At 40.9% G+C, this 17073-nt stretch overlaps 1 protein-coding gene across 3 annotated transcripts in view; it reads right to left on the reverse strand.

Annotated features, from left to right (window-relative positions):
* AKT3 (AKT serine/threonine kinase 3) overlaps positions 1–17073 on the reverse strand; it is a 303338-nt gene that overhangs the window by 85288 nt on the left and 200977 nt on the right. For all 3 annotated transcript variants that reach the window (XM_047705805.1, XM_047705807.1, XM_047705804.1), the window contains 2 exons: positions 10019–10084; positions 8618–8686 (listed from right to left, as the gene is read on the reverse strand). In XM_047705805.1, coding sequence (XP_047561761.1) covers positions 8618–8686; positions 10019–10084 — 135 coding nt within the window. The remainder of the gene's footprint in view (positions 1–8617; positions 8687–10018; positions 10085–17073) is intronic.

The raw sequence follows: 17073 nt of genomic DNA on the forward strand, positions 1-17073 counted from the left end.
CTAAATGTAAGTACTGAAACTATTCATCCTTTTAGAAGAAAACATGGGAGAAAAATCTGAAACTTGGGTGAGGAAAAGAGGTTTTAAATTAAACACAAAATGCACACACACACACACACACACACAAAACCTGATGAAATATTTCATCTACTTTAAGAGAGTTGTCCTTCAAAGGACACTTTTAAGAAAACCTAACAAAAGATATCCAAACAGCAAATCAACACAGAAAGATGCTTAATATCATTAGTTGTTCAGGAAGTTCAAATTAAAACTACAAGATAACACTACATGCCCACCAAAATGGGTAAAGTATAAAGACTAACCATGACAAGCATGGTGATGATGTTAAATAACATCCTAGAAATGCAAAAAGTTTCTAAGGAAGTTGAACATACCAAATGACCCAGAAATCACATTCCTAGATATCTACCCAAGATAACTAGAAACGTATGTCCATTCAAAGTTTTGTACTGGAATATTCACAAGTTTTTTTCATAATAGCCCAAACTGCAAAGAACCCAAATGCCTATCTCCTAGTGACTGTATAAGCCTATTATGATACCACCACGTAATGGAGCAAATCCATAAAAAGAAACAAGCTACTGATAGATGCAATAATTTTGATGAGTTTTTAAAGTAATGTGCTAAGTGAAAGACGCAGGACACAAATGGCTAGATACAGTTTGGAGATTATACTTGGGGGGGATTATACTTTTTAATTATTTAGGTATCGTGTTGCAATGCCTTGTGTTTTTTTCAAGGTCTCCAACTGCACATATATTGTGTCTTTGGTTTTCACTCTTTTGATATGCTCACTCTGAGTAATGCAACCTTTGTCTGAGAAATTAAGTTACCCAAAAAATGTGGTGTTGTGCCACAACCACACAGAGAAGAAGAATCATGGAAAGAATCAAAACCTGGCTAGCTCCTACATTTCCTCATCTGAGATTCTAGATATGAAAATAAGTCTCTTAGATATTGAAGCTAGTCAAGGCTTTGAATTATTACCTTAGATGCATGATATACTGGCTTAATAATTTATCTTCGAAAACTAGCCTTGAACTATTATAAAAGTACACTAAAATGCAGTATATACTAAAGTATATACTAAAAATATTCCCAAACGTATTTTGCCTTCAACTTTATGTGCTTAAGTGAATATTATAATGCATCTTTCTTGGCTTGGGAATTTTTGAAAAAGCTTTGGATGAAAGCAATAGAATTCTGATCTAACCTACATAGTATATTAATAACTAAAATAGTTAGCAAAGAAATTAACTTGTCAGACTCCTGACAATAAAGATATTTATAGGCATATAAATTTAGTAAAATTCTCAAAATTATCACTATGAATATAAAATGATACTTTTAATTTAAAAATCACCCAAATCACACCTCCATAAATTAGTAAGTAGAAGTAGAGTGCTGACTGCTGGGACTTCTGCCTCATGTGAATTTAAAATGAGATGATTCTGGTTCACTGAAGACAAAAATGCCAGCCAAATAATGAAAATCTGAAATAAGTATGAGAGGATCTCAAGACTGGCATGCAACTGAAAGTCATATCCAAAAAACAGAGTGAATTTTATCAAAGTAATTAATATAGTATACAATGAGCTAAGTATGGACAAGAATAGTGAATAAATGAAAGTGTTAGTTTCACCTATATCCACACAAAGAGAGGAATGTGAAGAATTTATCAGATGAATAAACATTTCTACCCAGTGATTTTCCTTTATCCCCTGGTGGATACCTTAACTTTCAATTTCAGCCTGAAGAGAGGTTTTGAGAGTTCCAGAAAGAAATATGGCTGAGTAAGATTTGGGGGAAGAATCCTAAGTAGAGGCATTCTAGTTTTATTTTTTATTATATTTTAAGAATTTTATTTTATTTTTAAGTAATTTCTACCTCCAATGTGGGGCTTGAACTCACAACCCCAAGATCAAGAGTTGCATGCTCCACCAACTGAGCCAGCAGGCAGCCCCCAAGGAGAGGCATTCTAACCCAATCGTCGCCATCTTAGTCAGTTTTCACTTTGCTTTTCTTTTATTTTCCTCAGAATATTTTTCTCCTTCTTACGAAAACTTGGTAATACTGAAGCCACAAAGAGAGACTTGATTTGGATGTGTTAGCTGCAGTGTCACTGGGCACATTACTAGAGTGCTTTTATAATTTGTTCTCCAGATGCCTAAAGACTATTTACCCAAGATTGCCCTGAATTCACTTTCACAGCCTTGAGCTCCAAACCCACTCCTGTAAATTCCAATCTATCACCAACGTTCATGCCTTGCATCAACCCAAGAAAAAGGAAGAACTCCTGCATCTGCTTGGGAACTAGTCTTTGTCAAATCCAACGCACATTTTCCAGTTGTTATCTTGCAGGTTTCGCTACACTCTGTTCCGCTTACTACACTGTCCTTAGCTTCGCAGGCTTCTCTGCCCGACTCCTCCTGCCCAGGATGCTCCCGAGGTTTCTCTCATCACCAACATGTCCAATGTTGGTCTCTCCAAGCACCATTCTTGGCCACTAATGTTCTAACTCTACATATTTTTCTCACCCTGGACACTTCTTCCCTTCTTTGGTTTTAGCACTGCTGATGAGGCCTGTTTGTGTCTCTGACCTAACTCTACCTCTCTGTAAGCCCCACTAGGTACCTCAAATGTAAGACGATCGCGCCACAACTCATTCCTCATCCTGTTTCCTGATCTTTTGAACAGCCTGGTGTCCATGCAATTCCCCCTCAAGCAGCAAACAGGAAACTGTGACATTTTTCTCTTTCCATTAGTCATTAAATCCTGGAAATACTAGGGACACCTGGATGGCTCAGTTGATTTAAGCATCTGACTCTTGGTTTTAGCTCAAGTCATGACCTATGAGATCAATCAAGGCTATGAGATCAAGCCCCATGGCAGGCTCTGCACTCAGCATGAAGTCTGCTTAGGATTCTCTTTCCCTCTTCCTATGACCCCCCCCCCCCCCGCACCTGCTGTCTTTTCTCTCGAAAATAAATAAATAAATCTTTAAAAATCAATCAACCAATCCTGGAAATTCTAGTACCTAAACATGATTAGAATTTTATTCCTTCTAATATTGCCTCAATTAATGACCCTATCAGTTTATGACTAAATTAGTAAAAACCTAAATGCAATATCCTCTCAAGTAGTTCCCCCGTTTCCAGTTCTGTGTTCTTCAATCCAAGCTTCATACTGCTACAAAGTATTCCTTCTGAAACATTTTCTTATAGAAAGTTTTCCATGATGCTCCACTATCTTCAGGATAAAATCTAAACTGGTTGGGAGAGAAGATCTGTCCTAATATGATGCTACTTATTCAGACACCCCACACACCGTCTTACATCTGGGCAGGTGGGGGAGAAATGACATATTCCTGTACGTTCTACAGGTTATATTTCCTCCGTATAACTGTTCTCCTTCTCGTTCTTAGTGATCGAAGGTATAGTGAAAGTCCTAGCTTAGAAACAAAGTGAGGAAGAGTTTCATTTCTAACCCTGGCATTCTGCCCCCTTCTCTTCTCTCTTCCTTCTGGATTGATTCAAGGGCCCATTCTCTGTATCCCACAGCAACCAGCGTTATCATAGCAATAATGACACTATAAAGTAGATGCATATTCTCTTATCTAGAACCCAACCACATAGTCATCTTTTAAAAGAAAGTACCATGTTTTCCTTATTTCTGTATCTGCTGAGGTCCACTCCCCAGCAGTGGCTCACTCAATATTTCATAGGCAAATGGACTATAATGGAATAGGTTCTAAAGTGCATACTTAAGTTCTCAGGTATAATCAAAATCATTGCTGAGAACTCCTGAGGAAGGTACTACACTGCAGACCTGACACACTGTCTCAATATGGTCAAGCCCGACAGTTCCGCCTCTAGCACTGAAACCCTGCGGTTTCTTCAGAGGAACACCTGTGGTTACAATGCACTTATTGACACCGATTTAGGAAAACTATGTATTTTTAAGCATCGGAGCTTATATCTCATGAAACTCTGGATGCCAAGGAGAAACTGACATGGCATAAAAGAGTAGCAAATTTATTTCTTATCTTACGATGACTCTGTGAATACACTTACCAAGAAAAATGGCAGAGTCACCGTATCCTTCCTATCTCTCTACCTCTATGTTGTCTCTTGCTGACCCCATTTCTTTTTTTTTTTTTAAGATTTAATTTATTTATTTGACACAGAGAGAGCAAGAGAGGGAACACAAGGAGGAGGAGTGGGAGAGGGAGGAGCAGGCCTCCCTCTGAGCTGGGAGCCTGACGTGGGACTTGATCCCAGGACCCTGGGATCATGACCAGAGATGAAGGCAGACGCTTAACAACTGAGCCACTCAGTGCCCCTTGCTGACCCCATTTCTTGAATTCAAGTAAGCTAACAGCAATTATGATGGGATCTCCACTGTACCGACAGACCTATAAGCAGGCACTGTCGATTTCTTATACCAATATCCTCTCACCATCCACTTCCATCAAGATGTATTTAGTGCTTTAAACAATACCAGCAAACACAGGGATGGTAACAGGCCTGGCTGCGAGCATGCTAAATCCCTGTGCAATCAGGCTGGAAGAAATCCATATATTCACAAAAAAATGTGAATGTCAGGAAAAAAATGTCTCAACTGCTGTATTTCTATTTCATGATAAAATATCCCAAAACACAGGTGAAAAGGATGCTGTTGCTAATTAGAAATCAAGACAACAAGTATGATTTAAGTAAAAACTGGGCTAGTTAGAATTACTTCAAGAGGCCCATGAAAGAAGCCCACCTCAGGGTACAGGTTGGGTAGAAAGAGACTTGAAGATGATGCCTTCTGGGTGAGCTCTGTTTACCAGAGCTCCCTTCATTTCTTTTAAAAATATTTTACTTATTTATTTGAGAGAGAGAGAGAGAGAGGAGCAGAGGGAGGAGGATAAGGAGATCTGCACTGAATGCTGAGCCTGACACAGGGCTCGATCCCACAATCCTGCGCTCATCACCTGAGCCAAAACCAAGAGTAGGAAGCTTAACTAACTGAGCCACCCATGTGCCCCCAGAGCTTTCTTTTCAACAGACCCGTCTCTTAGATGCCACCCAGAGGTTTCCCTCGGGGTAACCGTCCCCCCACCCCCGCCCATTGGCGAGTGCTGGTGTGGACTGCCTGGGTGAGTTTAGAGCTTCCCTTACTTCACCTCTATTTCAACCTTATTTCCAAACATAAGTACCATGTTTAGTACTTTTTCTACAGCAATGGAGTTTTCTACATTTCTAGGAAGCATCCCTGGCCAGAATAAATGTCACAGTGAACCTAAAGCAAAACCACAATTAAGTAAGTCACCCTAAAGATATACTGAACATTTCCTTTGCAGAAGTGATAAATTTAAGAATAGAAATAATCACATCACGTTCCAAGAACTAAATAACTATTCGTATTTATAAAGTACATTCAAAAGTACATCTAAAATGTATTTAGAAATATCTAATAACTTTAAAGAGAGAAAAAATTGGGAAATTATATATACAAACTTTCATTTTTCCTAAAATCTCCTAAATATAATCAAAATTTCCTTTAATATATATATACACAGCAATGCTGTAATTACTATCCATGCACTTGAAAATTACACACCACATCCAGAGTCGGTTCACCTGCCGCAATTCGTGAAATAATTTGGTCTTTATCTATAACACGTTCTCGAAACACAAAGTCCAAAACAAGAGAGAAATAATGTAGGAGTTTCAGTGCTAAAGAAAACCATCTGGCTAGTCTGAAAATCTGCTTTTGTGTGTACAGTTGTTTCAACAATCATCAGTTAATTAATCCCAGAAGTATGCGAGGTTTAGAATGAGAGTGTGGGTGCAGCGGCCCCCAGGAGGCTCCGAAGCTTCCTTCATCGCACCACAGGAGCTCTCTCCCTCCCGTGAAGTCCCGTGGCTCTTCGTCTGTAGTTCTGATAAAGCGGTAATTACCACCTTACACCCAGTGTGTGTACTGTCCCTTGCCTTCCCCACTTGACTATAAACTCTTTGAGGGTAAGATCTATGTTGATTCAGAGTTTAGGCCTCACCATACCTACCCAGGTGCCTTCACAAAGCCTCAAAAAATACATAGTTTATAAATACACTCACAGGCACCCCCTCCTGAAAAAAAAATTCAAGTTTTTTCCCCCAAAATAAACTATGTAGTACATTAGTTTGTTTTTTTTTTCCCTATTTCTCAGCAGTTTCCAGTTTAAAAATCCCTGTTAATCCATGCTCCCAGAGAGAATTTATTCGTCCAATTCACTTAACCTATTCATTCAAACCACCCAACAGATACTTGTCGAGTTCCTACTTTGCCAGGTAGTGTGAAAGGTGCTGGGGTTACATCAGCAAAGAAGCCTTAGGGAGCTCAGAGTCTAGTAGGAAAGACATATAGGTCAAGAAGTAATTATAAAACAAGGTGATAACTGTTATAATGGATGTAAAGACATGATACTCGGTAAGAGTATTTCTCCAATTTAAGAGTGCTTCCAGTTTCTCTTTGTAGTTTCTCATTTTCCTGATCTTACGGTCTTCCCTGGTCATCTATCTATCAGACCATCCGTCCCCCAGCCTAATCCTTCCTTCATTTCTTAAAGACATAATATATACCTGTGGTACAAAATACAAAAACTGCTCCAGAATGCATCTGCGAGAAAGAAGTCTTCCTCCCACCTTGTCCCCAGCCACTCGTTTATCTTCCCAGCCCAGTGCACAACCACGGAGGTGGTCAACGCACACACAGAGACACGGATACCAGGCACGTGGTCCTACTCTCTGTCACCCACGACAAGGACAGCTTCCGCCTCTCCACCTTGTTTCTCTCACTTCACAGAAATCGTTCTCTATCAGCCCACGTGGGCCGCCTTCATTCTTTTTAACGGATAGATATCAAGTATTTCGTGGCTTGGATCCCACACAGTTTAAGCATCTCCTCAGCAAATGCTCATCTGAGGCTCTGCAAATGCTGCCGTGAACGTGTTTATCCGTGTATCACCCTGTGTTGTATCTTTGAATATGTCTGTAGGATGTATTCCTGGAAGTGAAACTGGGCTCGAGAATACGAGCACTTTTTGCTTTGATAGATGCTAACATAGAGGATTCACTGGTTTAATTTTCCACAAAACAGGAAATACCCACCTTCATAACGTAAATTATTAACCTTTATAGAAATGGCTCACAAATCTGTACCCAGAGTTCTGACCCCTTACTTATTTTCTGTGGTATCTGTGATATTTCCACGATCTTTCGACATACACATTTCTTTGGATCCTTAGGAAAACCCTTTTTGAAACCAAATTTACAGCCTTACCCTCGATGCCTTCTCTGTAAGTTTACTCAGTTAGTTCTCCCTGATTCCAACTCAAAGCCACTTTCGACCCTTCACCCATACCCGATTCCCTCATCATTAGGGCGGACCGGTCCTGCGCAATTCCACAAAGTTCATTGTCTTTGTACTTTTTCAGACCACCTCGGAGCGCAGTGCCTGGGCTATTCTCATCCAGCCACTCGGGTTCTCCTTGCCTTGTGCTCACCTGGTGCATCTGTTCACGTGATCCCCTCTGCCTAAAGAGTCTCCAGCTGAAATCCCAGGAAGCCCGGAACGTCTGCCCTTAATGCTGGATCATCCAGAGAGCATTTTCCTTTTATTTTTTTCATAAAGCATTTTCTAATATGAACGGATAAGCACTTAAGTCTTTCACTGTGTGTTCTTATTTATAAGGTAAATTACAAACGTCTTCATAGAAAGGATGACGTCTTAGCACCTTCTGGCAAGCCCACACTGCCTTGGCATTTCAAATGTGATTACCTAATGAATGGATGAATGCTTGCAATGAAGTAATTCCTACAAGTCAGATAATTCTATATAAGAACATATTCTGTAGAGGATATTTAATCCATTTACTTTGTACAATATTTTCAGGTCTGTGAAATAAAATCCCCTATTTAATAATTAAATTTATTTCAGAAAACCCACAGTGTAAAATATTTCCAATTAACTATTCCAGTAAATAAAAATTTCCCTCACACTGAGGGAAATACAAAACAGGGAGGACAAAGGACAGGGAACAAAGGAATAGGACGCTAATTGCATTCTCTTCAAAACTACAAGATCCTTTCAAGTCTCTCAAATGTAGTCAAGGTTATCTAACTACTAGGTAAAAGAAGAGGGAACTCTGCCACGATGTTCCTATAGACTATGGCTCAAGTGAGTTGAGGATGGGCTAAATAATCTTTTACCAATTTCACAAATACTTGGAAAGAACTTTGCAAAGCATCATAAATCCTCTATTTCCAGCTTTCCAAATTAAATCATACGATTTCCATTAAGCATATTTGTGCTAAAACACTTTTTTTTTACATTAAAAAACTACAGAGAGAAAAAGGATAGGATTACGCTTTCCAATACGTAAAGGCAGTCATGAAAAATATAAGCGACCATTAGAAATGGTTCAGCTCCCATCTCCTCAGAAGCTACATAAATCCTTGCCAGAAGTAGAAACCTGTTACATTATAACTTATATTTTCAGTAATTAAGAAAAACAGTGACAATACTACCATGCATATGCAAGTGCTGGGTTTACTTCTTGACTCACCTCTCCCCCATTTACATATTCCATCACAAAACACAAACGGTCTTTTGTCTGGAAGGAATATTTCAAGGACTTGAAATGAAAAAGAAAAAACGTTACATTATAATCCAGTATTCTTATAACAATACCAAAATAGACTACTTAGAAACAGTAAGCTTGAGGGATGGAACAAATTGTTCTTGTCCTGAAGAGTCTACTTACTCCTTAAGAGAGCTGAAGAGTTTCGAAGGACATAAAACAAAATTTGTTTAGATCAGCATTGGCTACTGTTAGGGGTAAAGTTAAAATTAAAATTTTAAGTAAAAATGCACTTAGTAATTATGATGAGAACCTCTCGGTCTATTGTGCTGTCTCTCTGAAACGGTATTAATCCCTGAAATTCCCAGCTGCATGACCTTCACATAGGGAAGTCTCAGAACACAGCTTGAGCAGTTATGCTCAGGCTTCTCACAGAGCTTCAACACTGTGTTTTGCATACCAGGTAGGTGCATAACATGCCTGAATTCAACAGAGTTGGCTCATATAATTGTATAAGTTAACAATATCAGAACTTTGGGGTTAACTTACTATACTGGACAATATAAACATAGCAGCGTAACAAAATCAGTCTAGGGGTCGGATCATGCCTCTGGAAACATTCTTTTTACATAATCCTAAATCTTTAAAAGGTTCCCCCTTTGGAAAGTCTATCTGTTACTACTTTTTTTTCTCTTTCTTTTCTACCTGTTATTTTTAATCTTAATACACTTCATTAGAACCAGGAAGAAATTATGTCTCTACTACAAGCGACCTAAGTATAAGACTACAAAAATCAGTTTCTTTCAAAACAAGTAATATGCATGTAAATCAAGAAAACATATCATGACTTATCCTACCTTTAATTTAATGTATTCAGTATTCCTGGGTCTCTTAAAGTACTCTATACTTACGGGACGTCTCAATTTCTATAAAAAATTTTCAGTCAAGATTTTCTGCCTTTCATATCTGGAGACAAGCAAGGCTGCCTGATCATTTAAATATTTATCAGAAGCCAATAAACAAAGGAAACACAAAACCCTCACATTTAATACTAAGAATTCCTTGTAAGTCTACCATTTTCTCAGTGGTCTCTACATATTTGCTCTACGGTTTTTTGTTTTTGTTTCTGAAGGCAGTGAAATTCATGAGGGAAAAGTAAGTCTCAAAAAAAGGAATGGATGTTTAAGAGCAGGGAAGACAAAGGCATACATATTGTAAACTCAGACCATACACTGCAATAATGTCAAAGAAATCAGACTTACAGTCATTCCACAAAGAAAATGGTATGCCTAAATAAATGTTATTTTTCATGGCTTAGTTGTTGCATTAAAACACCCTTTAAGTTTAAAACGTTATGATTATCACATCTGCCCTTTAGTCACTTACTGTTAAAAAGGGATGTCTAGTGTTCTTTAATACTCTGCTTTCAGTTAGAGTATGTGCCACTTCGTCCTACAAAAGAAAAAGGCAAACCTTTAATATATGTACTAAGCACTAGTAATATCCAAGTTTCACTATTTCTCTAAGACCAGAAGAGTTTAAACCCAGAGACAGAAAAAGATGTGAAGAGACGATGACGTGTTTCCTTTATTGCTATGCTATTCCTCCTAAACTCCTTCAAAAAAAGATCAAATTAATCATTTAAATCAGATGGTTGTAAGATATAATAAACTTGAACACATTCAGTCTTACTTAATCAGACTATATTGCTAATGATACAAAAATCACCAAAGTTACCAGGGACACAGATGATTCAATAGTTAACCTCTCCCCTTGAAGGCAATGCCTTAGTGGCTAATATTTAGGCATGGAATAGTTAATATTTCCATGTTTGTAATACATCTTATTCAGGAGGATATAAAGGACGTATTTCAATAAAGACCATAGAATTTGTAAGTCTCCTACTTAAGAGAAAAATCAGTTCCTGAAAATAGGAACACAGAATATATAGATAAGATTTTATTGTCAACTGTACATTTTAGAAATAGAAACAGAATATAAAAATTGTATCTTTCTGCTTGTGGCTTTTTAACATGCCTCTTTAAAAAAAAAAGAAAGAAAGAAAAGTCACAACCTACTTTAGGTGAAAATTTAAAAAATCTGGGTGTATCTCAAACAAAAAATAAGTGTATTTCCCCAATCTTGTACATAAATCTCATCTTGACATCAAAAATGAACTAGGAGATATTTTCTTCAACATATGGAGAACGGGAAAAGTGTTTCATATTTCAAAAATAACAGCATCTTCTAGAAGAAAGGCCGCTGAAACTAACGCAGCATCTCTGCTGTTTGCCTCTCGCAAGATTCGAAACGAAGCTCTTGCTGGATTAACGTCTCCTCACTGTCAGCAAATCACAATTAGACTGTAAGTAAGATGTGGAGAGCAAAACACTGGGTCACTGCATTATATTTATCATCTGACCTCAGTCAGACCTCAAAGATAAATGAGAAACAGACTGATCAAAGATGCTAAGCCCCGGAAGCCATTCCAAGAGGGCAGGACCAGCCTCGTCTGAACAAGGCAAGTAAAATTAACAACATAATGTCTAAAACTGGTAGTGAAACAAAGCGTGGGTATGAAACCACGCCCGAATTATCTGTTTAATAATAATCAGGCTTAAGCGCTCAAACGATTCGAAAGCCTCTGTTACATCATAGAATAGTTTCTAAACGAATCAGAAAAAGAGCACACGTCTTAGTGCAAACCAAATCACAAACAGGAATGACAGCCTAACTTACTGATTCTGCACTCACAGTGCCTAGCGTGATGAGAAGCTCACAGTAGAGACTTAGTAAAGGTTTGCTGAACTGAACTCTTGCTTATTATAGGAATCAATTCCAGATGTCAGGGGCGTGGGACTTCATTAATTCAAACACTCATTCCTTCCACAAATATGCACCAAACCTACTCTGGGCTTGCTCTACACACTGCAAACACGGCCCCAAACAACAAAGACAAGGATCCCTGCCCTCGGGGAACTTTGTGTCTCCCCACACAGATGGTGATGAGGGTTCAAGGGGAAAAAGCAGAGGCCCTCCCGCAGTTCAGGGGATCACGTGATGCACATGAACTCATCAGGAAGCATGATGCAGGCTACTCTGTGACAAACACAACCAAATCCAACCTTTAAAAACCAAAACCCCTCTCTCTGTCAAATAAATAAATAAAATCTTTAAAAACCAAAACCCTCGATGTGCCCTCAACTGAAGACTGCTGACAGTGCAGGTATGAAGTGGTTTAAAAAACACCACCACGGTCCCCCTGCTCATGGAGTCCCCAGCTAGTGCGGAAGACAGAACAGATGGGTAAATAACCAACTTAATAAGTAATTACTAATGCTGATGAGTGGCAGGAAGACAAGGGTGGGTACCGACTAGCCTCCGCGGGTAATGAAGAAAAACTAACATTACTGGAGAAGTGTATGGTGGGGGCTGTGGTGATGGGAGAGGCCAGGGGGTGACATAATCTGACTTCTATTTTTAGAAGTTTACTCAGGCTCCCCTGAGTAGCAGGACAGCAAAAGTAGCAAGGATCAAGCAGGAGACAACAAGGAGTCTGCGAGAAACGAGGATGGCTCAGAGGACCGTGGTAGCAGCAGGAGCAGGAGAAAAGGGGGGCGACTTGAGATCTTTTTGAGATACAAAGTTAACAGTCACATCCAAAGGTTACCTGCCTCCAACACGAGGGTGTCTCAAAAGCAACATCTCTTCGCAAGCAGTCAGAAGGAGAGTCACAAAAGAGCCACCATTTCTGCAGCTTGTGCTTGTAGACGCTAAGCCACTGGAGGCCAGATGTGAAACCCATTTGAAACCAGAAAACATATTCTAGCGCTTCAGAAAATATTTCCAGAGCGTAGTTCATGCTGCCTCTTCAATTTTTTTATTTTTTACAGATTTTATTTATTTATTTGACAGAGAGAGAGAGAGAGAGAACAAGCAGGGGGAGTGTCAGGCAGCGGGAGAGGGAGAAGCAGGCTCCTGGCTGAGCAGAGAGCCAGACATGGGGCTCGATCCCACAACCCTGGGATCGTGACCCGAGCTGAAGGCAGATGCTCAACCAACTGAGCCACCCAGGTGCCCCCTTTTTTTATTCATAAAGATTTATTTACTTATTTATTTGAGTCAGAGAGACTGTGAGTAGGGAGAAGAGTAGAGGGAGAGGGAGAGAGGGAGACAAGCAGACTCCCTGCTGAGCGCAGAGCCCAAAGCGAGGCTCACTCCCACGACCCCAAAATCAGGATCTGAGTTAAAAGCAAGAGTCCAATGCTCAATCGACTGAGCCACACAGGCACCCCCATTCTACTTTTTTTTTTTTTTTAAATATTTTATTTATTTGAGAGAGAGACAGTGAGAGAGAGCATGAGCTAGGAGAAGGTCAGAGAGAGAAGCAGACTCCCCGTGGAGCTGGGAGCCCGATGCGGGACTCGATCCCGGGACTCCAGGATCATGACCTGAGCCGAAGGCAGTCATCCAACCAACTGAGCCACCCAGGCGTCCCCCCATTCTACTTTTTAAAATAATCCCACCACATACAATAGTTATTCTCCTAAACCACTTAGTAAGTTTCAGGAGTGAAGATGAGTCCCCCCCGCCCCAGTTCTGCAATCAGCCTACCCACAGGGAAGGAGTCAAGGCAAGATATATGGAAACAAATGCTAAAACAGTATTTCTTTATTGTAAGAATGGGAACAGAATTAATACTGCGTATGTATCTTTCAAATATTAAAATGCATTTTCTACCATATTTTACATATGATCAGATTAGAATTCTTCCTCCTTAATGCAGATTTAATGGGACTCTACTTCACATACTAATTAGTTTCTGCAATGAAAGATAAGGTATGCACAAGCTAAAAAGTAAACACAGATGCCAATAATTTTTAATTACAGTTAAAAGCAACATGTCAAAACAAAAATTTAAAAATAACAGTGATAAAACTTAGTGGCTAAAACAATGTGATGCTTTTTAAAAAATCCACTCGATGAGGACTACAAATGAAGAGGGCTAAAAATGCTTGGGTGTGCAATAGGAGTGTAACGTTTTCCTGACAAAGCTTCTGAAATTCAGTTTCATGTATATTCATCCACGGCAAAATACTAACTAATGAATTTTTAAATCTAGTTTCTCTCCTAGGAATGGGATTTTATTTCTTGAGGCTATGAGGCGGAGAAGTGTCCTCCTCACATTTATTTTCCCCATCTTTTCCAATTAATCACTCCCTTCTACTACACATGGTCTAAAATTCTGCCTTCATTTGCCGCCCCCGTCCCCGTGCTGTCGAGCAGTCGGTGGGTATTTCATGGGTGGTGAGGGGCAGGACATGGCAGGGAAGTAGAGGAAGAGATCTCTAACCTACTATCAGGGACAACAAGGGTTTCATGTTCTTTAATCCCTATAGCAACTCAACAAGGTAGGCTTTATTATTCCCATTTTGCATGAAGAAACTGAGGCTCCCAGAAATTAACCTGCTCAAGCCGCAGGTGAAATGGGCATCTAAGGCCCCATCTAAGGCCCACGTTAAGGTCGGTTCGGCTCCACACCACCGCCCCCCATTCAAAGGCTCAGTATCCCCCTACTTGGGCACTTTCCACTCTGCAAAGTGCAAAGCACTTCCCTCCTCTGTCAGAGCAATAACAAAGCCCCAGGAGAGGAGAGGGCAAGGACAGGGAACAGCGCGAGCAGGGCAGAGCGGCCTGTGGCCCAGCTCACTTACTCTCAATTAAACCACAGCGTCCCAGGGATGGTTAGGTTCCTCGGTCTTGACGCCACAGGTTAGCAATGTATACACCTTTTTTTTTTTTTTTTAAAGATTTTATTTATTTATTTGACAGAGAGATCACAAGCAGGCAGAGAGGCAGGCAGAGAGAGAGGAGGAAGCAGGCTCCCTGCTGAGCAGAGAGCCCGATGTGGGGCTCCATCCCAGAACTCTGAGATCATGACCTGAGCTGAAGGCAGCGGCTTAACCCACTGAGCCACCCAGGCACCCCTGTATACACCTTTTTACCCCACAGGAAAGACATCACACTTTTCATACTCTAAATGTGGGCTCCTAACTTCCCCCTTTTGAGCACATGGGCACTGCCCAGATCAGCCCTGTCCTGCTCTCCCACTCTCCGGGCACCAGACTGGCTTTGCGCTGTGCCCTGACTGTTACTTCTCTTCTCCTTCTTACCATTTTTTCACCTTGATGCAGAAAATGAAAGCACAGTCGTTCACTGCTGCCTATGAACACCACATCGCCTTTCTCAAGCGCTGTCATTTCATACTCTGTTCTGGATCCTCCGGTTCTAAGCAGTGCTTGGAAGGAGGGCTGCGTGGGCTCCTTTGACTTTGATCACAATGCAGTCACTTTGGAACCCAGTCTTTCCTAAATTGTAGACTATGTTGTTGGTTTATCCTGCCCTTCACTGCACTGCCTTCTTTCCTTCCACCCCTACCAACTCCCGACATTGGAATAAACCTGTCTCTACCTTCTCACCACGTCTGAAGGGCAAAGAAGTCACATAAACACTGACTGGACCCTTAACAGTTCCCTCTCCCACCTCAGCTCAATCTTCAGGCTTCTTTCACCCTCTACTGAGGTCACTCTCCCAGTCCTCGTTACGGCTGTCCTCAAACTTCCCAGGCTTCTTCTCATGCCTGGGACATGGGCTACCTTACACCTGCCAAGCTACTGAGCTGGGACTGGGGCCCAGGTCTGTCAATTTCAAGTCCAAGAGCCTCTCATGAAGTTTCTCTCTTTATCTCAACGTTGCTCCTTCATCTTTTCAAAATGTGATCTACTTCCTTCGTGGAAAAGAAGTCATGAGTGATACTTGACACATTTGATGACACTCACCTCCTGAAGACTTCTTCTCTTGGTTTCTAGAATATCAGAATCTGTTACTCCCCCCCTCATCAGTAGTTCCATTTTCTCAATTTTCTGCTGGTTTCTTATCTCTGAACCCTTATTCTAGGAGTGCCCCCAGGACTCAGTCCTCAGACCTCTTGTCCTCACGATGGCTCCAAATAGCCTCTCTGGTGACAGACTTCCAAACAGGCCCCTCAGCTCTAGAAACACCTACTTGACATGGATGTCTAGCAGGTGACTTAAACTTGATGTGTAACAGAAACACCATATTTGGCATGTCCAAAACCTAGTTTCTAGGGGCACCTGAGTGGCTCAGTTGGTTAATTGCCTGCCTTCAGCTCAGGTCATGATCTTGGGGTCATGAGTTCAAGCCCCATGTCGAGAGCAGGGAGATTGCTTCTCTTTCTACCCTCTCCTCCTCACATTCTCAATCTCTCTCTCTCTCTCAAAATAAATAAAATCTTTAAAAAGAAACACACAAAAAAACCTAGTTTCTAATCTGCCATCAAAAAGCTTGTTTCTCCCACACACACACACACACACAAAAAAAAAAAAGGACAAAAGTCCCCACTGCAGAGAAGTGCAACAGCATCCTTGCCATCGCTCAGGCTGAAGACCAGGCAGTGATCCTCAACCCCCTTCTTTCTTTCACGCCCTACATTCAGTCTGTCAGGAGTCCTGTTGGCTCAGCATCAACATACAACCAGGATCTGACTGTCTTTCCACCTCCACGGCTGCCACCCTGACATAAGCCACGATCATCCAAGATCTGGATTATTGCCATGAACTCCTAAGAAGCTCCCTGCTTCCTCCCCACACCCTGTTCTCAACAGTGCAGCCAAAGAGATGCTCTTCAAGTGAAAACCAGATGATGTCGTTACACTGCTTAAACATTTCCCATGGCTTCCCACGTCACCTAGAGTAAAAACCAATATTCTTATGACACCTACAAGTAGCCACACAATCCTCAGCTCTTCCTCCACGCAAGCCATTCCACACTCTTAGCTCCATTTGCTGCCTGCTCGTGGCCTTTCCGACTGTGACGCCATCCATCAGCAACATCCTTGTCTCCAAAACACCTCAAGGGCTTGCTTCCTCGTCCCCTTCAAGTGTTCACTGAAAGTTCACCTTCACGGCGAGGCCCTCTGTGATCTATTTACAACTGCAAAACCCACAAACATCGCTCCTGCCACTCTTCCTTCATTCCCTACCCTACTTTATTGTTCTCCATTAGTACATATTAGCGTCTTACATTCACTGTGACTGACTCATTTATTCCGTGTGTTGCGTATTGTTTGTGTCCCGACTAGAGTGTAATTTCTGATGGGGGGTGGGGTTGGATCAGGTTGATTCATTCAGTAGTTTCAGTGCCTAGAGCAGGCATCTCACATAATTAGGCATTCAATTTATATTAATTAGAAGAAGGACCGAATGAAACAAGAAATAGTGACCCTTTAGCATATGTTGCTAAAGAATGACAAGCTTCATAAATTGCAAGAAGCAAACCAGAACACAAACGAACTCAGACCCCCAAGAGCACAATGAGCAGATGAAGGTACGGCCGATCAAAGCGAATCCACTCACTGTCTC

This window comes from Lutra lutra, chromosome 15 (assembly GCF_902655055.1).
Source record: "Lutra lutra chromosome 15, mLutLut1.2, whole genome shotgun sequence".
In the NCBI taxonomy this organism is placed as follows: Eukaryota; Metazoa; Chordata; class Mammalia; order Carnivora; family Mustelidae; genus Lutra; species Lutra lutra.